Genomic DNA, 24,334 nt, shown 5'->3' with positions numbered 1-24,334 from the left:
GATTATTTATACCATGTGCCATTAATTCAATTTAAATCTAATTAAAATTTAAAGTCCTATATTAATTTGACAATACAAGCTCACATAGTGACTTTGTATTATGCTCACTTTTCTGAATAAACTTTTAAATATCATTTCACCATTAAACCAGTGTTACTGGCAAAAGCACTACAAGTGTAATCAATGAGGTAGTGTTCACTGGTTACTTGTTTTATATACATCTTTCATTGTATGATAATTCATTTTTTTATTTTTATTACCATTATTTTTAAAAATTATGTGGTTTGTTATGTGAGCTTGTATTATCAAATTAATATATGACTTTAAATTTTAATTAGATTTTAATTGAATTAATGGCACATGGTATAAATAATCAATTAAAATGATGTGGAGATATCTGATGAAGTCTTGTTATTCAAGACGAAAGCGCTCATTCTGTTAAAGAATAAAATATTTGGCTACTATTTGTGGAATTCGACCTCTGTTTGTGATTTCGAAGTCATTACAATTACTTTATATCCATTACATGGTTTATTGTTTTGTAGTCCATGCCAACATTATAACCATTCAGGGCTAGTTGTTTTCTTGTTTTACAATATTTTTGTGAGTTTCTATCCCAAGGCCTTTCTTACTCTGTCAAGGCATTGCCCATGGATCCTCCTTTTTTAATGCAGTTTCATGGCAAAATGTTTTTGAAAGAGGTTTTGCATAAAAGGCTTCAAAGAAAGACAGTAGCCACTCCTTGGGATCTTAATTTTGTGTTAGGAAAACTAATACTAGCTCCGTTTGGACAAGCTGACCTGGCTGACTTGAGGTTCTTAACCTGGAAAACAGATTTATTGATTGCTCAAACCTCTAAAAGAAGCATTATCTGAGTTGTAAGCTTTTGAGTTGACTATACCCTATTTTCCATAGGGGCAGGCTTTTTTGAGAACTAATCCTCCTCTTATGCTTAAAGTGGTATCTGAGTTTACTTTAAACCAAACTGTCCATTTCCCTGTTTTCTGAACCCAAAAATGAGGATGAAGGGATACTTCATACCTGAGGATGAAGGGCTACTTCATACCTTGGATGTACACAGACAACTCAAGTGCTGCCTTGACAGAAATTAAATATTTCTTATCTTCAGATCTATTGTTTATTTCTTGTGAAGGTAAGAAGAGATGACTGGTGTCAAAACAGTTTCCAAAGAGTTGTCTAAGGCTGTCGCATTTTGTTATACTCATGACAACAAAACTATTCCAGGCAAGGTCAAGGCTCACTCTAGTAGGACTTTGAGTTTCATCTATGGCTTTTCCGAAAGGGATGGAGTCTAAGTGTTCTAGAAGTAGCAGCTTGGTCCTCTCTACTAGCACTATAACCTTGATTCCTTCTAGGTATATACCAGGTTTTGCAGGGGCCATTCTCCAGGAACTCCTAGACTTTTTTTCTGCCTTGCAAATACGGTAAGCTAGTGTAATCTATCCATATAGCTAAGGCAACTGCAGCAGTTATTGAGTATAGTAAAGTTGTTTTAAGTAAACTTACCGTAACAGTAGATGCTGAAATGATCACTGCTTCAGTAGCCATTCCCCTTCCTCTTTCCCCCTTGTTTTTGGTATGTTTATGCTAGAGTATGGTTATTTTTTTGTCCTTCCTAACCTTGTCCTTTTAGGGCTCTGCCCCCCCCCCCAACAGGAAAGCTCTGAAGGGCTCAACACCCAGACCTGTCAACATCCTACAAGAGGGTCTTACACTAACAAATTATTGGTGCCAAAGTCACGGCCTTAAACTCAATGTAAATAAATGTATTCTCCTTCCTTTCAGTAAGTGCGATGTTCCAGCTAACTACCACATCACTAGCAGCATCCTAAGTACGCACTCAGTGGTGAGAGACCTGGGCAAACAGGTTGACAACAACCTTACCTTTGATCACCATGTCTCCACAGTGGTAAAAAGGACATTCTATGTTGCTCATCTCATAAGTAAGGGCATTGCCTCCAACCTCCCTGTACACTTTACTCGTCAGGCCAGTAATGAGTACAACTCCCCCTTTTGGTATGTACCTTTCCAAGCACCTGCAGCAATTGGAGAGACCACAAAGGTTCCTCATAGGTTCATAGGTTCATAGGTTTATACTAGGCTATCTGCCCTAAGGCATTTATTTATAGCCCAAATTTTGTAGCTTTTACTTCTTATCCCACCCTGAAAAAAAAAAAAATACTGTGCCCCATGTTTTGTCCTGTCAGAGATGAGCAGTGACACAGATGTAATTCCTCCCATCCTTAATGATCTCCCATCCACATCTCAAAGATTTCTGTCAGCAGTCTTCAGCCACCTCAGGACAGGATTTTTATTCCACAGCATGGGGAGTCTGAGGGAGTCTCTATCCTCCAGCCCTCCTCCATTTATATCCGTTACTTTATATCCGTATATGTTTTCTAGTGGGTTTTTGGGATTTTTGGTTTTGATTTTGGATTTTTTTGGTGTGGAGCATGTGGGACATGGCCTTGTATGTCGTCAGTATGTCACCTCTGAGCAGGCGGTCTGGCACTGGGCATGACTGAATAGAGCTGTTTCTTCTAATCTGGCAGCATATTTTGGATTTTGGAGTCCTTTTTGGTGAGACTTTTGGGGTCTCTCCAATTGCATTGTGATGTCTGGTGGGTGAGATATCCCCACGGGCATTGTACTCGTATCATTGGTGGATAAGTGAGACAGGGGAACAGAACAATGACCTCACACTGAATCTGGATGTGGATCTCTTCATGATCAGGTGGGCAATGTGTAGCTGTCTTCTAACTACTTTAGCAGTGGAAAAAGAAAAACAAAAGAAAATGCCACTGTGGGGGTCCCTCCCCAGGTGATAATCTTTCTGTAGTGTGCTTTGCCCATGGTAGCTTGGGGGCTACCTGTTTTTCCCGAGCGGCCTGACTATACATTTTTTTTTTGGCGTTTAACTGCCATGGCTCTGGCACAGGCTATGGCTCTGGTTCCGTGAGTATCTCTGAAGGATATTCTAATCCGATGCACTTTCCACTATATGCTCAGTTTGCAGTCGTCTATGAAGCCACTGTGCAGGATCATGGATCAGGCAATCCCAAATAAAACCAAGACTCTTACCAAGGAAAATTCAAGGTCTTTCAGCATCTTTCCTATGTGGATCAGCTGAAATCACTGTCATTTTATTCTGTTTCATACAGACTGCCCTATATGCAAGGCAGAGATCACTTCCGAGTAATCTTTGACCATGCTTTATTGGAAATGCTGCATGTCCACAAGTCAAATGACACACTGGTTAAGACCTTAACCTGGTATGTAACATTAATTGAACCTGCTGGAGGGACAAATTCCCCTCCCAGAGGTTACTACACCTTTGGAACAGACTTCCACTTCGTGTCAAACAAAGCACCTCATTGACTGTCTTGAAACACAATCTGGACAATTGGATGGGTAACCATAAATTCACCCCGGGGTTCCACCTGTGTCTCTTGGACAGGGGCAATAGGTGCTGATCGTGGAAACAAGGGCAACTTGTCTAGGCTTGTAAAGGCCCTGGGGCCATTAGCCTAGTAACTTCCAATGATCCTATGATTGCCCTTTTAGGGCTCTGCCTCACTCCCTCTCTCTGACAGGAGAGCTATGAAGGGCTGGACACCCAAACTTGTTAGCTCCAGTTGATCTGCCTGACAGTTTAGGCATATGGGAGATGCCCTGAAGCTTTGGAAGGTGGTCTGATGTTCTATCCTTGGCAGGCTGTAACCCATATAGCTAAGGCTACTGCAGCAGTGATCAACATCTTCTGTCATAAAATATACTACAGTTGTGTAAGTAAACTTATTAAATCTCTGCTTTTGTTGCTTTGCAGTGTTCTTGATATCTGCATATGACTCCTGTTAGTCTCTTAAAACATGTGACTTTTTTCTTTCAGAGTTGTTTTGTTGCATTACTTTGAAGTTACCTCTTATGTCAGTTTTGCTCTCCTTCCCCTGATCTAATTAGTTGTGTAATATTGTTTTGAAGCAGCCTTCCATTTTTATCCACGATGTCTTGCCTGAAGTACTTCTGTTACTTCGATAGTGTTACTGTTTAAATGTTGCATTCTTTGACCACTTCTATCTGCTAAAGCAATTTGAGATTAGGAGATTGTCCTGTTGCACATTATTGCTAATAAGTACAGTTTATATCTAATGAAGTTTTAATTTAGATACAGTCTTTCCAAGTGAATGTGTGAGAGAAGAATTTGACTGAAGACTCTGCTAGGTTTATTGCATAGGAACCAGAGGCCCATGAGTAGTGCTACAAGTAAGGTTACTTTGAATATAGCACCTTCATAACTGTCTGCATTATATTTCTTACACTGTCCAGGTTCTGTGGACCTTGAAAGTTTTGTTACAAGCACATTTCTTTTCCTGTGTAGGTAAGGATTCCTGTTTTTGTCAGCTGTAAATTTGTGTGCTTGAAAAAATGAGCAAAATGTGGAGAAGTCACATTCTGGTTGGGGTCTGTTGTCACATATATTTAGCATAAGCTGCAGAAAAGGAACCGTTCATTGTCTAGCTGGAGAAGAGATTAAAACCTTTGTTTCTGTCTAGAGTAACAGATCTAACTACCCAGAATTTGTTTCCTTAATGAATGTTACTTTAGTTCAGATGATACTATTAAAGATCTAAAGAAGCTAATAGCTGCACAGACCGGAACCCGATGGGATAAAATAGTTTTAAAGAAATGGTGAGTATTTTAATTGATTTATTAATTGGCAATTTCAATTTAATTAAAAATTACAAACAAAAATGAGTCTCCTTGCCTTTTTTAATTCATGCCCGAACCCTTTATAACAGATGAGCACTTTTATCCACTTTTCTGTGGACTTCATATCAAAAACTATTTTAAATGGTTCTAAAGTAAACCAGTTTACAAGATTTTGTGAGTTAATTTTACCAGGATTGGTCCAGATGCACCCTGGGTTTTGTGAGTGGCTTACTAGAGCTAGTTTTATTTTATTTGAATTCAATACACAAAAAAAATTCAGATACAACGTGCACACTTAGTGTACAAAAAAAACCCATAAAACAACAGGTCCATACATCCTGTATTACTTTGAGTCCATAGTGCCCTTTCCACTAGTTCAAAGACTTTCCTTCTCTCAATCAGTTTTGTCACGTAAAACCTATGTCACATGCGAGATGGAAAGTGGTATTCATGAGCTATACCCTCCGTCTTTGTAGATCTTTTTTGGCCCACAGTTATCCCCTAACTTTCCTGGATGGAGTAGTATATTTTACTTCCCTTTGATCGGGAGAGTTCATCTTCTGAGCCTTGTACTGTTCATGTACTGCTTAATACACAGTAAAATTTCTGTCTTTGTGCTTTGATCTTTCTGAAAACTTGACGGACTTTCAGGCCATGAGCACACACTTCTTCCTCACTGCCCTTGCCTCCTTCTCAATTACCTTCTCTACACTAGTGTTCTTATGCACTAAACAGTTAGCTTTTGACTCTTTCCTGCTTAATAAGTAAAGTACATGTGTAGCAAGTGAACCATTCCCATCGTGGATTAGGAAAGCTCTGTTGCAGAGGGCTGACATTATATTTCTTAAATGCCTGTTCAGAGTAGGGCAGCATGAAATTATATTGAAAGGAGTGTTACTCATGCACGGAAAAGCAAACTGTCAGATCAGTAGTAAAATACGTCTGATGTTGGCAAATTTTTGTTCATTAATTACTATTAGGACTTTGGTTCCGTCCTCGGAACCGATACGGCCTTTTCCAAGCTCACGCCATCCAAAAACTCTCAGCTAAGACCTACTCATAATGCCCCTCTCCTAGTTACTCCAGATCTCATTTACCGCATTCCTAATCAGACATGCTAGCCATCTCTCTCAAAGCGAAGTAGAAAATTGTCATTTTTAAGATAGTTTCTCTTCAAAATTTTTTAGTCGTTAGCCTTTTCTCACCGTCACCTATAACCTAATCCTATTCCCTACCCTTTACCTTGTTAATTTAATTTCTTTCATTATTAGTACTGTCCCTCTCCTGCCATTAACAGGCCCTTCCTTACCTCTTGTGGTATTTATTTTTAAATACCATCGTTGGTATTCTCTCAACTTTTTTTCTCCCTTATTTTGTTTTTTTCTATAGGATAGCCTTGTTGCCTTACTATGTCAGACAAAGCTAAGTTGGGGTTTAAACAGTGTGACAAGTGTGGGTGTTAGATGGATACACATGCTCGTTGTGTCTGCTGTTTGGGCGTGGATCATATTAAAGCTGACTGACATTTTTGCTAGTTTTAGTAATCGTACACTAGCAGAACGTAAAAATAAGCTTATTTTAAAAGGTTTAATAAGACACCTTTTCCGGAGGCTCTATCTGGGTCAGAGGTCTCACCCCCTCCAAAGAACAAAAAACATAAGAAAAAACCGAGTCACTCGGTTTCTGCATCTCCGTCAGTTACAGAACCGAGTCGGCTCAATGCTTCGCCAGCTCCTGTGGCGCAAACCTCTTTGGCACCAGGCTCTGTATGTTCTCCCCCTATGCTGTCCATGATATTCACCCCTATTTCAATTCCAACCTCTGCACCACTGACTTCTGTGCTGTCCTTTGTTCTGACATTGGCTCCTGTGACTGTACCTGCCTCGGCACCATCCCTGGCCATGGTGCCAACAGTTTCTTTGGCTCCAAAACTCTAATATCTGCCGAGGACAAGATACTCTCCAACTTACGACCCTTTTTTGGGGCAGAGGTTTAGCCCCCTTCTGGAAAGACCTGATTTTCCTTCAGCAGCCTCCTTTAGATCCACTAGAAGTTTTTTTGAATTAGATCTAGTGCAGGTTGTGGACCAGCTTCTGGCAGCTAGGGGATTGCCCATTCCAACTAGACCTTCCGTCCCTCTTGGCTCAGAATCTTTTACTACATCTTCTCCTGTTTATCCTCCTCTGGCCTCTACCCAGATCCTGGAGATCTCTGTACCGATGTCCACTCTGGTGCATACTGTTTCGGCACCGACAGCAGTTTTTCCCCTGTCGGCACCAACCACCCTTGCTGCATCAGCTCAGGTGGAGCCAATGCTCTCTCGGAGCAGTGCGTGGACCAACCGTACCTTGGTACCTAGCCCGGCGCCTATTTTCTCACTGCCACCATCTATGTCCACAGCTCTGGCTTCCAGTCCTCTCGGAGCTCCTCACCTAGAGGTGGGCTCCTCAGTGTGTGGTGTAACCCCGGTTCCTGGCTCCCATCCCTCCTTGGCCGGGCTTGCTGTCCAGGTGATGGGAGAGGGTCCTTGACTGTGCAGGCTCACAGTCTGCACCAATGACATTGGTATCATAACCCCCCCCCCAGCATACACCTCTCCCAACACTCTATTTTGGGACCCCGGGCACGGGAGTCGCAAGACCTCCCCCCCCTTTGAAGGGAACCCCTTTTCAGAGTCCTCCTCTGAAGATCCCACTGGAGAGCTACCCCGGAAGAAATGGTGCAAGAGGAAGCACCTTGATTCCCCAGAGGAATCTATCACCGAAGACACTGATTGTGATGAGGGGGAAGGGTCCCAGCGGTCTCCCCCAGACGACATCTCATTCGGAGACATTCTCGAAATCCTCAAGCAGCGGGGAGACTGGATATCCTCTAACCCTTCTTCTGAGGAATCTGTGTTCTTGCAGGCCTTCCATGCCCGGCCATCTACTTCCTGGGTGACCCCAACGGCAGATGACCTTGTTAAGCTCCTTTTGCAGCGTGCCTGGAAGGCCCCGGGCAATGTAGAACTTGCACCCGGAGGCCAGACAAAATTTTATCTACACCTGAAGATCAGCCCCACTGGTCCAAACAGTTGACAGTTGATTCTGTGGTCGTGGCGGCAGCCACCAAGAGGTAACTGACAGAAGATAGTTCCACTTGTCCATCCTCCGAACATTGAATCCTGGACGATGGACAGACTAGGGAAGGTGACCTATGCTTCAGCGACCTTCTCCATTCAGTTGCTGAACTATCTGGCACACTTCTCTCACCTCCAAAGAGACCTAATTTCTGAAATGTCTTCCTCTTTGGTGGGGGTACTGCCTGATGAGGTGCATGACACTGTTGCCTTGCAGCTAGTGACCCTTGAATCCATCTCCGACTCCTCTATGCATTTGATATCTGGCACCACCAAGGGGGCAGCTCGAGCTGCCGCATCAGGCATTGTCGTGAGATGTAATGCTTGGATGCCGTTGTGTGACTTCGCAGACCCCTTTCCCTTCGTCAATGCAACTATCGACGAATCTGCACTTTTTGGACACAAAGAACGAGACACACTTGCACGTAGTGAGAAAAATGGAAAGACCTTATCTGCTATGGGCATATGCTTTTCCACCCCCCTAGAGGTCCTACTCCAGGAACCAGAAGGGAGGAAAAATGTAGTTCAGGAAATCCTAAGGATCTTTTCGTGACACTCATGGTGAACAATCCCCCTGGGGTAGAGGGGGTCCGCGTAACCAGGGCTCTAGTGATTCTTTCTCTAGCAGACCCTACCAGCACTCCTGAGCAGCCGCCCGATTGCTTTCCTCTGGAAGCAGTCGGGGGTTGTTTTTCTTTGCACCTACTAGCCTGGCATCTTACTACCAATGTTTGGGTGCAGAGAATAGTATCCAGAGGCTACCAAATACCATTCGATTTAATTCCCAGACCCGTAAAATGAATCCCCAATGTACCACCCAATCAGAGGGAATTAGCAGCCTTAGAAATAGAAAAGCTGTTAGAGTCATCCAACCAGTACCACCAGACCAGACAGGATCCGGGTTTTACTCAAGGTTCTTTTTAGTGCCAAAAAAGACAGGGGACTAGAGACCAATCCTGGATCTCAGCCTATTGACCAAATTTATCAAACCTCAAAAATTCCGGATGGTCATGGTACAGTCCATTCTTCCCTTCCCAGGGAGGGACAACTGGATGTGCTCTATAGACCTCCAGGAGGTGTACTACCACATAAAGATGGATCACCACTCCCGGAAGTTTCTCTGCTTCTGGCTGGGAGCCGATCACTACCAGTTCAAGGCACTGCCATTCGGTCTCTCAACAGCCCCCCGAGTGTTCACCAAGTATGGCAGTTTTGGTAGTGCATCTTCGACTACAAAGATTCCAGGTGTTTCCGTATCTAGACGATTGGCTCCTTACCGCTTTGACCAGCAATCTCCTAGTCCCGCAGCCTCTTACACTCGAGGTCTCGCTCTCCACTTGGGGATTACAATCAACAAGGACAAATCTCAAATGTCCCCAACAAAGATACTGGAATTTATTCGAGTGGTCTTCGACACAACATCCTGTCATGCTTCTCTCCTCCCTCAATGGCTTTCGAAAATAAGACACCAAATCCAATATTTTCTTCCTCAGACCAATGTACCAGCATGTCTTGTACTGCAACTCTTACGGCTCCATGGCAGCTGCCATTACATTGGTACCATTGGTGAGGCTGCACATGAGAATCCTGCAGTGGCCTGTTTCCGCACAATGGTCATTTAACTCACCCACTCGACCACATGATGCGTCTTGCAAACCATTGCAAGGAAGAAATGCTATGGTAGATGGAAGCCGCAAATGAATCTTTGGTGTCGATTGTTCTGTCTTCCCCAGCCCACGGCCACAGTGACCATGGACGCTTCCCTGTTAGAGTGGGGGGGGGGATTTCCATGGAAAGACAGTCCAAGGCACCTGTTCCCCCATGGAGGCTAATTTGCACATAAATGTCCTGGAATTGAGGGCAGTTCTTTTAGCGTTGCAAGTGGTCTATGCATCCCTACCCTCTGGGACCATTGCAGTTCAGTCAGACAACATGTCAGTCATCTGGTATATCAAAAAGCAAGGCGGAACCAGGTCTTGCCCCCTGTGTCGGGAAGCCATGAGGATTTGGGCACTGGGTCATGGCTTCCAACCGCTTTCTTATAGCAACGCACATTCCCGGGAGTTCCAACCTTATTGCGGACAATCTGAGCAGGATCATCCTGATGCCTCACGAGTGGTCCCTCGACCCTGTAACAGCGGATCGGATTTTCCAACGCTGGGGCAAGCCTTGCTACGATCTGTTTGCTTCCCCCATAAACTACAAATGCAGAAGCTACTTTGCCCTGACCCCCCCCCCCGTCAGGGGGAACCCTGGAGGGATGCTGTAATGCACAATTGGCCCCCAGGTTTCTGTATGCCTTTCCCCTCATTCCAAAATTTCTTCAGGAAAGCTCAGAGGTTGAGAAATAGTGATCCTACTGGCCCCGTGTTTCTATGGCCTCATCTGATTCACAACCCGTGTATCCTGGATCATTCCCAAGACCTGTTATCTCGTTCTCCAGGACTGATTCATCCGAACCTCCACAGTCTCAGGCTCACAGCTTGGTTCCTCCACTTCCAATGATTGCCAGGCTTCCTGACATCCCATCTCCTGTTCGTGAAATTCTTCTGGCTTCACACATCCCTTCCACCAGGAAAGTTTATTCTACTAAATGGACTAGGTTCTCTCTTTGTGCCAAAGATCAGAACTTAGACCCTTTCTCTATGCCTATTCAAAAGATCCTTCAATACCCGAGTACTCTTTTACGTGCATGAGCCTCAGCATCGACGATCCCTGTACATTTAGCCGCTATCGCCAATTTTCATAATGGACTTGATAATTCTTCGATTGTCACACCACCTATGCAAGACATTTTTGAAAGGAGTATTGCATGTTAAACCTCCGGTCAAGTCTCCCTTAGAACCCTGGGACTTGACTTTGGTAATTCAGTCTCTCACAGGTCGTCCTTTCAAGCCCTTTGATTCATGTGATTTAAAATTTTTGTCATGGAAGACCTTACTTCTAGTAGCACTTACCTCAACGAGAAGAGTATCTGAGCTGCAGGCCTTGAGTGTCGATACCTTACTTGATCTTCCACATGGATAGGATGTCCCTTCATACTGATTCTTCTTTCTTGCCCAAGGTCATTTCTGGATTTTCCATTAACCAATCTATTGACCTGCCGGTTTTTCTTCCCTCAGCATAATAGAGGGGAGTACCTTTTGCACACCCTTGATGTGCATCAGCAGTTTCATTGTTATTTGGACAGGACTAAATCTTTCAGGAAAACATATCAGTTGTTTGTGGCCTTTGCAGGACCCAGATTGGGTAAACCTATTTCCAAAGTGACTTTATCCTCCTGGCTTAGAAACATAATTACCTTTATCTACCAACAGAATAAGCTAGCCTTACCTTCCAGAGTAAAGGCTCATTCTACCAGATCTATGGCTACTTCTGTAGCTTTTCATTCCAGAGCCTCTATGGATGTTATCTGCGCAGCAGCCACTTGGTCAAAACCTCATCTCTCATTACAAATTGGATTTGGCCTCCAGGGGACGGGCATCTTTTGGTTCTATGATGCTCCGGAATATCCTTCCTTAGGGCCACCCAGAACTCAAGTAGCTGGGGACTCTGTCCTAATAGTAATTAATGAACAAAGATTTACATCATCAGATAAAGAAGTTATGTCTTACCATAATGTTCCATATGTGTTGTATATATTTGTTCATTCATTACTTCCCATCCTCCTTCCCCCTGCCTGGACTCCTGGTGGACTTTAGGAATTCCTGGTTAGGGTATTTGCTCAGACAGAGCCTTCTACTATTTTTCTATTACTATGTCTATTATATAGGGGTGGACAAACTCTATCTGGAGTAACTAGGAGGGGGCATTTTGGGTAGGTCTTGGCTGAGAGTTTTTGGCTGTCACGAGCTTGGAAACGGCTGTATTGGTTCAGAGGACAGAACCGAAGTCCTAATAGTAATGAATGAACAAACCTCTACAACACAGATGGAACGTTATGGTAAGACGTAACTTCTTTTTATTGAAGTGCAGTGTAATTACCCGAAAATGTGGAAACTAAGTAGATATCCATTCCTGTTGGAATGAGAATATGCAAACAAATTAAGAGTTTCCTCCTAGGTCATCTGGATACTGAATACATGCAACAGGCCTTATTGTAGGTACCAATGGCTGATGTGCTAAGTTGAACCTACCATGAACCACATTTTTCCACGTGGTGTACGTTGAGTAATGCTCAATGCAGGTCTTTAAGATTGTCACCTACTCCTGGTGGCTTATGAGTATGTTTTCCTTTTTAACATATTTACAATATATACACAAAGGAAGAAATTCAACATCACATACTGTTATACACTGTTGGGAGTAGAGTTGAATCATCAAGGTAATCTTATAAAATTAACACATTACAATAAAATTTCAAAGCTATCCCGACCACTAAGTCTTTTAAATATGGTTTATAGCTTCTTTTTCAGTTTTACGTAGTATTGCTGTAGGAATAGAATTTGATTTCTACTTTTTTGTAATAACTTTTTGAGCTACTGCCAGGGAACTCGCAAACTTTTTTTGTTTGGCTTGTACAGATCATAAGATACAACATTCATCATTAGTATTATTCATCTAGTTAAAGAACAATTATTGGACCATAATGCCTTAAAATCATATACTTCTCTCTTCTCAATATATACTTTGCAGCTGTTGCATCTTTACTACAACTCCAACAAACTGAAGAAGTAATTTTACTAAACTTAAAAGGAGTAACAAACATTCTATGTATACATTTGCAGATAAAAACTTTCCAGTATAAACTTGGTGTGGCTAACTGATTTAAGTAATGCTTATGTATTGAGTCACTCACTCCACTGCTATCTAAAAAATTCCAGAATTTTGCATCAAAATTTATAATTAACTTGTATAACTTGGACAAGCTTGCTTTGTAGGTCAATTTACCTTTTGATAACATTCATATATTGATTTAAAAAGGGGGGGGGCAGTGTTTTGTTCATATTCAGTCACATCTACAAATTCACGTAATTTCTTATTGATGGATAACAGTTTCATCCAATTTTATAATCTTTCATTAAATATTCTAATGACTTAGCTATTCTTTTTTTGAAGTATTTAGACCATAATACTAATCCATTCCTTTTTAGTAAATTCATTTTAACATTGTTCTAAGTTTCCTTCAATCTAGAGGTGTGTGCAGTGGGAAAGGACAAAAATTTCCATTGTGATATTAATGGACTTAACATGTTTCTTAACTGTTTTAAGGTTTTTGTTTTTTAATTAACCAGATGAAAGGATTGTTGCATATTTGTATATCATTTCTGATAAACATAATTTAAGTAAAATCTGTTCTGAATTGTTTTCCATTGAATAGGTTCAACTTACACTAGTCAGAGTATAATAGAATTAACATTTGCAGCAAGAGAATAAGATTCTGCATCTGGGAAGTTAATACCACCATACTTTCATAATCTTATGATTTCTATACTCAATTCTGTGCTTTTTGTGATACCATCAGAATGAAGTTAACATTTTTCCATTTTCTTTTGTCTGTCTGGTATGAAAGCTATTGAATGCAGTATGTATATAATCTTGGGTAATATACTAATTTTAATAAGTACTAACCTGTTCTCAAAAGTAAAATAAAATCATTCCATTTTTAATCAGAAGTAACCCTTCAATTAATTTTTCAAAATTATTAATAATCTTGGTCACAGCTTGATAGATTTTTATTCCTAAATATTTTAGTTCTTTTCCAGTTATGTTTATATTTATCTTTAGTGTTAAATCAGTTACTAGTTAGGACGTTGAAAGTGTCAGTTTTATTATTATTACATTTCAGCAGCAGTACCTGTTCAATTTCCTCACTTTTCTTCAGTTGAGTAATTTTACATCTCCTATAATTAGTAAAATATCATCTGCAAAAAGCTGTATTTTAGATTGAAAGTCCCTGTTAACCGAGAAGCTGTCATTTTTTCCCCATTGCTTCTTATACTGTTAGGTAAGGGTTCGATAACTAATGCAAATGGTAGAGGGGACAAGGGACACCCTTGCTTTGTTCCTCTGTTTAAAGTGAATCCCTGACAAATGTAAGATCCAGTTTTAACATATGCTTTGGAGTCTATCTACAGGATTTTTAATTTTCCAGTAACTTGCCCTGGAAATGCAAACACTTAAGTTTTACACAAAAGTAGTTCCAATCTACAGCATCAAAAGCTCTCTGTGTCTAAGCTAATTAGGGCAATTTCTTGTTCATTGCTTTTGCAAAATCGAAGGTTGTTGCTACTCCTTTTTTTATCTTATTGTATGTTAATCTAGTGACTGTAAATTCTGTTTGATTTTAAATAATGAATCTGTATCTCTTAATATTGTAGCAAAGATGGAAGTAAATATTTTATAGTCTACATTTAATAATGAAATAGGTTTATATGAGGAAACTAATTTATCCCTTCATTGTTTAAATATAGGTGAGATGACAGAAAATTTCCATGATTGAGGATTGATTTTGTTAGTCTGAATTATCCTGAAAATATTACTCAGTAATTCTAAACTATGTAATGGAAGCAGACTATAATTGCATACTTAAACTATCTAACCCTGGAGTTTAAAAATTATTTCTTTAAGTTTTCACTTCTGTTAGGATAATAGACTTATTCAGAGGAGATGCATTGAAAAAATAAACAGACAAACCAATGTGTTCTTACACAAGAAACTGTCACTTTAATAAGGTAAAATCACCAGAGACTTTGCGCTTTCGCCTTTTACAATGTGGACATCACCAGAGTCGAATAAAAAAAATCACAACAGTCACATTAATAGGAAATAGACTGACATAATTTCCTGTAACATCATGAATAATGTACTAGTTTATAAAGAACATTCATGCTGTTGAAATACTGCAATGACAGAATAAAATGCTAAGTAGTAAATCCATATATATATTAAATACTGTATAAAAATATTTTTACTTAAAAACTGTTAGCATTCACTCAGGCTTATAAAAGCCTGTATTTAAACCTGTTTTGCTCTTTTTTTCAGGATACTCGAGATGGAAATTGTCATTAATTCCAGGTTCCACTCTGGCATTGTCTTAGTTGCCATTCTGTTTCCTTGATCTGCAGATCAAGGTCAAAGTCACCCGCTCTTGTACTGGCCAAAACTCTTTGTACAACAAAAAAAAAATAGGAACTTTTTGAAATTTGTGAACTCTGTACTGTGTGTGTAAAGGGCGCTGGTATACTTTGCCTTTCTAATATCCCTGTTGTGTTTTATAATCCTGTCATGCAATTTCCTGGTGGTCTTGCCTATATAGAATGCAGGGCAGGAAATACAGGAAGTACAGGTGGCAATATAGACAACATTTTTAGTGTTACAATTACAGCGCCCTGGACACTGTAATTTCCTACCATAAGAGTCGATCTGGACATAACATCCATCACTAATGTACAGCTTGAAGAGAAGCGACATTTATGCATCCTAGAGACATAATTGTTCTTTTTAGTATCCATATCCCTCTCCAAAATTTCTTAATATTTTTGCCTCTACTGAAAACAATCTTGGGCTCAAACCTTAATTTGTTTTCAGGTAATCATCTAATAAGGCTCCCCTAATTTTTTTCATGCTCCCCTTTAAATGTGAGGCATCTTGATTAAATGGTAAAATCATAGCATCATTTTTGGAGCCTTCACCATAATTAATATTAATATTACAGTGACCCATCCAGATTACCTCTTTCTTAGCTGACAGGAAAAGTTTAATAGGGTACCCCCTATCCTTGAACATCCCAATCAACTTAAATAATTCTTCAGAAAATTTCTGTTCATCACTGATCAGCCTGGACAGTGAAATGTACCCCGGTTTTTACCAACACGTTCTTGGCTGAGTGGGAAAAGAGACATGTATTTTCTTCCCCCTTTACATCAACATACTTGTGTATTATAGATTTTTGGATGATGTACTGTTTGTTTGGAGAGGAACAACTACTGAAGTGACAGAATTTTTGAATTAATCAATAACACCACTCCATACCTAAAGTTCATCTATAGGGTACAACAAAATGAAATTGATTATTTAGATATTCTTCTCACAAAAGATAACTGTACAGGAGAGAGATTTTTCGTGTTTCACTGTTGCAGTCATTACACTTGGGTTATCCTGCTGGCAGGCTACCCTCAGTCGGCCTGAATTCCAAAGTCTAGGTCCGGCGTTGGTTGCTGTCGCCTCTTCCCTGACGTCAGTGCGCCAGTGGTATAAATGATGCAGCCAACGCCATTTTCTTCAGTCTTTCTTGCCGCACGGTGCCCGAAGCATAAGCAGTTCGCAAGTGCCAGTCGGCCAACTCCTGAGATTTTCGTGTTCGAATTTCAGATCCGAAGTCTTCTTCAAAAGCTAAGTACCCCATTGGGGAAACTTTTTTCTTGCTCCATACCGATGTCAGAAAAAGTTAATTGTATTTCTTGTGGGAAGCAAATACCTGATAAGGATTTTCATTCTTGCTGTATTCCTTGCCTAGGCCCTGACCACGATGTTGCTAGTTGTCTGTTTTGTGCTAGATTTTTAACCAACGCACTAAGCGTCGGTACGATTTTGCATTACACTATTTTGGCAGAAGGTTTAATTATACAATGTCGTCAGATAGCCATCCGACTACCGCAATTCACAAAAAATGCAAAGAAAAAGAAAAGGACAAGCATCCGAGGTCCAAAACTGATGACGAGGCTTCTTCTAAGCCAGTCGCCGGTTCTCAGTGAGGCGCCTTCGCAGCCCCTGACGCCCGCTACTTTAGACCCGCAGGCCGCTACCGACTCCCATGTGGAGTCGACTAGGCCACTGGAAGATCAAAGTATTGGACCTTCGGAGACTATTCCCTCAGATGGGTCCGGAGCCGCTGAACAGGTATCTGCTTCTGAGGGTGTTTTCAGACCTACTCTGTTATACATTAAAATGACTTCAGCTTCAAAGGCAAAGACTATAGAAACTTTAAAGACAAAGAAATAAGTACAACAGCCTCATGGACAGGACTCCATGCCCAAAAAGCAGATGCTCAAAATGGCCGAAGACCTAATTACTTTGATCAGGGGTTCCCATCCCCCTCCTGATAAAAGGCCTAGGCAGGAGACAGAGATTATGAATCTTCAGATCAGGTTTTCATTTCACTTCTGATCAGGAATACTCCATTCCTCCCTATGAGGATTCTGATGCTGAAGAATCTATCCCTTCAGCCTCTCCTCCTGAGGATTACTTTTTTGGGGAAACCTTACATACCATGAGGGAACATTTTCACTGTGAGAGCCAAGATTTTTCAGAATCTAAGAAAGGCTCAGAGCCTTCCTTTTACTACCACAACACAGGCCCCTAGCTATTCCACCTGTTAGACATTGTAGATGATGTATTTTCAGAGTCCAGTGTGACCCCTGACTCCTTACCTCCAGCTCCTGTTAAGCCGGACAGATACTACAGGGTTCCTGACTCTCATAAATTCCTTTTCAAAAACCCTGCTGCTAACCCAGGAACTATCTTTCAGGGTCCCAAAGGGGTCAAGGCTTCCACTGCAAAAAACCCTACCCCCTCAGACAGGGATTCTAGGGCATTAGACAGATGGGGAAAAAAGATTTACACTTCTGCTACCTTGGCTATAAGAGTTTTAAATTGTCAATTTCATATGCTCAAATATCAGCAATATATTATGTCACTGCTTAAACAGAAAATGTTGATAAATTCTGAATGTGCAGAAAACAAAGAAATAATGCAGGATTTATTGCATGCAGCTGAACAAGTTGGAAAGCATACTTTGCAATGTGGTTTTGATTCGTTGGAGGCCTCCTGCAGGGCCACTGTTACAGGTTCTGTCATCACGAGGCATGCTTGGTTAAAGGAACAAAATCTGCCTGATCATGTCAAAGCAAAATTATTAGATGCTCCATTACAGCATGATACTTTGTTTGATGTTAAAGCAGAAGAGGTGTTAAAGAAAATGGAGGACAAAGCTAAATCTATGCAAACGGTTAAGGATTTCTTACAGGTATAGCCACCTAGATTTAGCAGACACTGGCCTACAGAGAATTGATCCTTTCCAGTATCAGACAGACCACAAAGGGGCAGATACAGATGCCCAAGAGGCAGATCCCAGCCCCAAGGTTCGTACAGGTCTAAACAATGGGGTGCTTCTACCTCCAAAAGTGGACAAGACAAATCACAGCCATACAGGAAACAGTCCCAATGACTTCCCCCTGCCTGCACCAAGCTCTTATCTTCTGGCAGCACCTTTGGGGGGAAAACTAGCACTCTTTTCTCAAAATTGGCATATAATAACCCAGGACAAATGGGTCCTAGACGTAGTGTCACAAGGGTACAAGTTTCACTTCCATACCCTGCCAAGGATAAACGGTTGGCCAAACCTGCCCAAAACATCAATGGGCAGAGGCACAAAAACAAGTCTCATCCCTCATGGACATGAGGGCCATTCAACAAGTACCAGAGCAAGAGCAGGGACAAGGATTTTATTCAAGACTTTTCTTGGTCCCAAGAAAGGACAACACCTGGCCACCAATACTGGACCTATCTATTCTAAACCCATTTCTGGATGTACCAAAATTCAAAATGTTGACTGTACAGCAACTTCTGCCCCTGCTGGGCAAGAAGGCATAGCTAGTGACTTTAGACCTAAAAGAGGCATACCTGCATGTCCCATTCAGACCAACATGCAGAAGATACTTCAGATTCAAAGCTGGCTCAATGCACTATCAATTCTCTGCACTGCCCTTTGGCTTATCTACTGCTCCCAGGGTCTTCACAAAGTACCTGGCACTAGTAATTGCATTCTGCAGACAAAGAGGAATACAAATGTATCCTTACTTGGACGACTTCTTCATTCAAGCAGAGAACAAGGACATTCTACTACAACATCTGGCGTTTTGTAAAGAGATTTCTAACAGACCTAGGGTACACAGCCAACGAAAAGAAATAAAAACTAATACCCTCTCAAGAGATAATATTCCTGGGTGCAAGCTTAAATACAACTTCCCAGATAGCTTATCTCACGCCAGACAAAGACAACTGACTACCTATTTCAGCCTGTTAGCAACAAAGGCCCAGTTATCTGCAAGAAAAATTCTGCAGGCTTTGGGCTTCATGGCATCTGGCATTCTGCTAATTCCATATGCGAGACTGCATATGAGGAAACTTCAGTTGTACCTAAAAAGTATTTGGACTCAACATTGCCACAGTCTGGAAACAATAATTACCCTCATTCCCTGCCTGCAACAGGAGTTTCGATGGTGGGTGAAGGCTTGTCACCAGAATAAGGGGCAGCCATTCACTTTACCCCCAATCAGGCAAACATTAACAACGGATGCATCAGATTATGCCTGGGGGGGCCCACATGGCAGGAAGGTGTATTCAAGGCACATGGTCCGCAAACCAAATGCATCTACATATCAATCAAAAAGAGATGCTAGCTGTTCAGAATGCCCTGACAGCCTTCAAGGACCTACTTCATCCGGGACAACTACTGATAAAGACAGACAACACCACGGTCATGTGGTATATAAACAAGCAGGGAGGCACTCATTCCTACCCCCTTTGCAGACTAGCCATGATTTTGTGGGACACAGCATTGACTTACCAAGTACATCTGCAGGCACAATTCCTGCCAGGAAAGATAAATACTCTGGCAGAAGAACTAAGTAGAAACCTCATGGATCCCCACGAGTGGAAATTGGATCCACAAGTCTTCAACATGATAACAAGGAAATGGGGATGCTCAGAGATAAATCTGTTTGCCTCTTCTCACAACTACCAACTAAAAAGATTCTGCACAAGGACTTGTCACAGACTAGCATGAAAAGTGGATGACCTATCTTTCAGCTGGAAAAATTTAGCAGTATATACCTTTCCTCCACTGCCTCTCCTCCCCAAGGTACTCCTAAAGGTCAGACAAGAGAAGCAAAAAATGATACTGATTGCCCCAGACTGGCCCCGCCAGTACTGGTATCCAATTCTAAGGAACTTGTCGCAATGCCCAGCTTGGACCTTGCCTCAAACACCTCATCTACTATCCCAATGAGACAATCAGATCCTGCCCAGCCAGATAAAGACCTTAAATCTAGCAGCATGGCTGATAATGTAGCCATACAAAACGCACCTCTCACTAAAGCTGTGATGGATGTCATTTTGAAGGCCAGAAGGCCTAGTACCATAAAATCTTACGGTGGAAAATGGAAGAGATTCTGTACTTGGAACCAGGCACAAGGAATTGACACAGCTGTACCAAATATTCCTCAGATTTTGCAGTACTTAACTGAGATGCCGGACAAATGCCTATCCTTTTCATCAATTAAAATTCATGCCCCTGCCATTTCGGCTCATTATAATGCAGAGACACCAATCTTTTCTCATCCTTTAAGGCAGTACCTCAGAGGAGCCAAAAGCTTAAGGCCTCCAAGGAGATCAGTACCTGCATGGGACCTCAATTATGTCTTGAAAAAACTCACCCTGCCTCCTTTTGAGCCAGCCGCTACAGCTGATATAAAGTTTTTATCTTGGAAAACAGCTTTGCTCCTTGCAATAACTTCTGCAAGACGAGTCTCAGAGCTACAAGCACTCATGGCTGTGGAACCTTTTATCATTTTTTATCCAGACAGGGTTTCTCTGAGGACAAACCCGACATTTATGCCTAAGGTAGTGTCCAGTGTGTCCCTTAACCAAGCTATTCATCTGCCTACTTTTTATCCAAACCCACAGAATAAGGGGGAGAGAATTCTGCATTCTGTGGACATACACAGACAACTACGCTTCTACTTGAACAGAACCAAAGCTTTCAGAAAGACGGAGCAACTACTAGTGGCATATGCTGCAGGATCACAAGGAAAGGCTATCTCAAAGCAGACTATTTCTAAGTGGATAGGCCACTGCATTTGTTTCTGCTATTCACAACATGGCAAGCCAGTGCCTAAGGGCATTGGGCCACATTCAACCAGAGCAGCAGCCACTTCAGAAGCCTTCCTCAGGGGAGTACCGACCAAAGACATTTTAGAGGCTGCTACCTGGAGTTCAGTGCTCACCTTTACAAAGCACTATCATTTACCACTCTACTCTAAATCCAGGGCAAACTTTGCTACTGCAGTTCTGCAGGGCCTCATAGCTGCTCCTAATGCTGTATTAGCTCCAGCCTCCCAACCATAGCTTTGGGATTCAACCCAAGTGTAATGACTGCAACAATGAATACACTCTAACATCTACATTTATGGTAAGTGTACACAACTGTACTTGATCATCTAATATTGAGGAAACAGACCTACGACAATAGATTATTGCATTTTGACAGCTGTTATCCTGAACATCAGTGTAGGAGCATAGTCAAGGGACAGATGGTCAGGCTGTCCATGCTGATCAGTGATGACAAATTTTCTGAATTGTTTAAGTTGATTGGGATGTTCAAGGATAGGGGGTACCCTATTAAACTTTTACGGTCAACTAAGAAAGAGTTAATCAGGAACCGTGCAACCAGGTTCCTACCCATCCTAAGGGGGGGGGGGGGTCACAGTCATATTAACGTTAATTATGATGAAGGCTCCAAAAATGATTGTGTTCTTCGTGTTTCACTGTTGCAATCATCATATTGGGGTAGCCCTGCCAAGGTAGCCCTTGGCCAGCCCGAATACCAGATGCTTAGTATTTCTGCGTCTGATGCTGTCACTTTGGGACTGAGGTCAGGTCATCAGTAGTATAAAGTAAGACAGCCAACGCCATTCCATCAGTCTTTCTTGCCACAGAGCCCGAAGCAGAAGCAGTTCGCATGAGTGCCAGTCGGCAGCTACCTGAGTTTAGTCTTCCGAATTGAAGCTGAAGTCTTCTAAAGCTAAGTACACTATTGGGGATCCTTTTTTCTTGCACTAACCGATGTCAGAAAAACAGTAGTCTCACCTGTGGAAAGCAAATACCACACAGAGACTCATTCTTACTGCGTCACTTACTTAGGCCCAGACCACAACGTCCCCCACTGTCGCTTCTGTGCTTTGTAAAACACCAGAACTATACGTCATCGGGCCCTTATTTTAGCTAGATATTTTCGCTTGCAGTCCTCTAATTCTGATATGACTTCAGTAAGCCATCGACGGCTGATCTTCCGAAAAAACTTAAAGGACCACTACGGGCAAACAGTGAAAAAACATATATATTTTTTATCTTGCCATGAATTACTGCACCTCCTAAAGATGCCTGCAGCAAAATAAGTACTCATTCCTAATTTTATTTTATTTTTTTACTCTTGTCTTCCCTCATGGGGGCAGGCATTGTGATTCCTTTGGAAAGCTAAATCTGTCTCAATGCACAGACTGTGAGAACAAATAGCCCTACCATTTGTTATCAGACTAGACTTCATTCACTTGGCATTTTTTTCAGATGTTTCATTCCAAGTTTGAGTGTCTGCAGCTCATGTGTCATAGACTGGTATGTGCTGAGTTTTACTAATGTTGTTCCTATTGATGTACTACACATTCCCCGAAAGAAACTTGCAAAAGTGTCAACAAATTACTGAGATATTTTCACAAGGAGCAGTTTTGCAAGTTTCAATTCCTGGCCAAGTTACTCCTCCCATCTCCTCTACTTGAGTGGGCTACAGTCTCACATTTCCAGCTTGGGTAGATTCAACTATTTTGTCAGCTTTGCATGACAATAGACATAAAAAAAATTACAGCCTGGTGTGCCATTAAATCTGTTCCCTTATATGTCTCTTCACTTCTGAATAGCATTTCTCCTGGAATAAAAAAAACAAAGCACACACATCAGTCCAGAGTTTGGGCCAATCTATCCATTTCTTCATGTGCACAGTAAAACATTCAGTTTATAATGCATTCTGGCTGCTGACATGGTTATATTTACATAGTTATTCTCTTATAGCATAACCTGAACTTATTGTATTCAATGCCAAGCTTTACAGCAGTTCTCATTTTCTTAACAATGACCTCCCAAGCCTCTGATGTGACCCAGTACTTTTGTCAATATACTGTAAATTCATACATTAATACAAATATTTGTGCACATGACACACACACTAATACACATATACCATCATTAAAACAAGATAAATGCAATATAAATCGTATCAATATAGTTATGATTTCTAGTTTATGATCCTGTTTGTCTATGGAAACTTCTTTTTGAATTTATGTTCAAGCAGTTCTATATTTGTTGTATAATATCTTGTTTAATTGTTTCTCCATATTCTAACCACCGTATGCTGCATCAACTGTAAAACTCTGATTTTACTCCTTTTATATTTTCTATGCTCTTTGTACAAAATAGTTATGTTTGTATAATTTATTTTTATTATATTTTATAATTGTTTACTATGTATCTGGAGCTTTTTTCCCCCGAGCCTCTGCTGAAAACAGTCACCTTGTGTCCAGTCAGGCTAACCTGGTAAACAATTGGGAAATAAATAAAAAATAAAATATACTAAGAAAATCAATCAATATACCAAGAAAAATCCAAAACTTAAGAAAAAAAAACACAGAAGGAAGGAAAATGTTTCCTTGATGCCTTCATGAAAATCCCACTCACTTATTCAGATATTATGGGCAAACGTATAGTCAGGCACACTGGTGTCCCTCTCACCAGGCTAAACAAGGAGAAGGTTACTGTCAGCTGCCTGTCGGGTGCCAGGATCCGCTACATAACCCACACTCAGGTCACTCCACAACAAGTACAAATATGACTCTGTCGTTGTCCATGTTGGTGTGAATGACCTGAGACATACCTTCCTGGACTACATGAAAAGAGACCTGGAAGAGCTCTCCGATCTTGTAGCCCAGGTAGGTACGACCCTAGCCCTGAGTAGCATTCTGCCATCGCCTAGAATGATACCGCAGTACCAGGACAAAAATGCTTGACTTCAACAATTGGCTAAGCTTCTGATGTCATTCTAAGGGGAGCCAGTATCTGCCTACCTGGGACGACATGGTCGACGGACCACGATGCTTTGCCAGAGATGGCCTGCACCTGTTGCCCACGGGATTCCAGATACTGGCTAAGGCTCTTGCCGCCCCTATAGTGCCTTTTTTAGAGAAGGTTCAAATGAAAAATTCACCACCATAACAGGAACAGGCAAGCAAAAACTGATGGTAATGCTACTCAATGCTAGAAGTCTAAACATCAAAATGCACTCCCTCAAGACACTCCTTAAAATGGAGAACATTGATATCTGTGCAGTGACTGAGACCTGGTTCAAGGCTCCAGGGAGCACCCCTGCACTATCAGGCTATAACTCATACCACACTTTTCGGCCACATAACCTGGACCGGAACTCCAAAGGTGGAGGTGTCCATATTCATTAAGGATATTTGCACCTCCAGGCTAGTTGCTCAGCATAATGCATCCGAGGTTATCCAGGTGCAGCTTAACTCTGGGCAAAACTGCAATCCAAATTGTAGCTTGCTACAGATTCCCCCATCATGACCCAGGATTCCCACTCCTCTTTTCTTGATATACTGGAAAATATTAGCGTTCAACCAAACACCCTAATAATGGGCGATTTCAACG

At 41.5% G+C, this 24,334-nt stretch overlaps 1 protein-coding gene across 2 annotated transcripts in view; it reads left to right on the top strand.

The window, feature by feature from the left end:
• UBL5 (ubiquitin like 5) overlaps window positions 1-24,334 on the top strand; it is a 353,814-nt gene that overhangs the window by 142,648 nt on the left and 186,832 nt on the right. For both annotated transcript variants that reach the window (XM_044084696.1, XM_044084695.1), the window contains one exon: window positions 4,627-4,710. In XM_044084696.1, the coding sequence (XP_043940631.1) occupies window positions 4,627-4,710 (84 nt within the window). The remainder of the gene's footprint in view (window positions 1-4,626; window positions 4,711-24,334) is intronic.

This window comes from Protopterus annectens, chromosome 9.part0 (assembly GCF_019279795.1).
Source record: "Protopterus annectens isolate FY-2018-M chromosome 9.part0, PAN1.0, whole genome shotgun sequence".
Lineage (NCBI taxonomy): Eukaryota > Metazoa > Chordata > Ceratodontiformes > Protopteridae > Protopterus > Protopterus annectens.
Note: the sequence above shows the minus strand (reverse complement) of the source record. Positions and strands in the feature narration are given on the sequence as shown.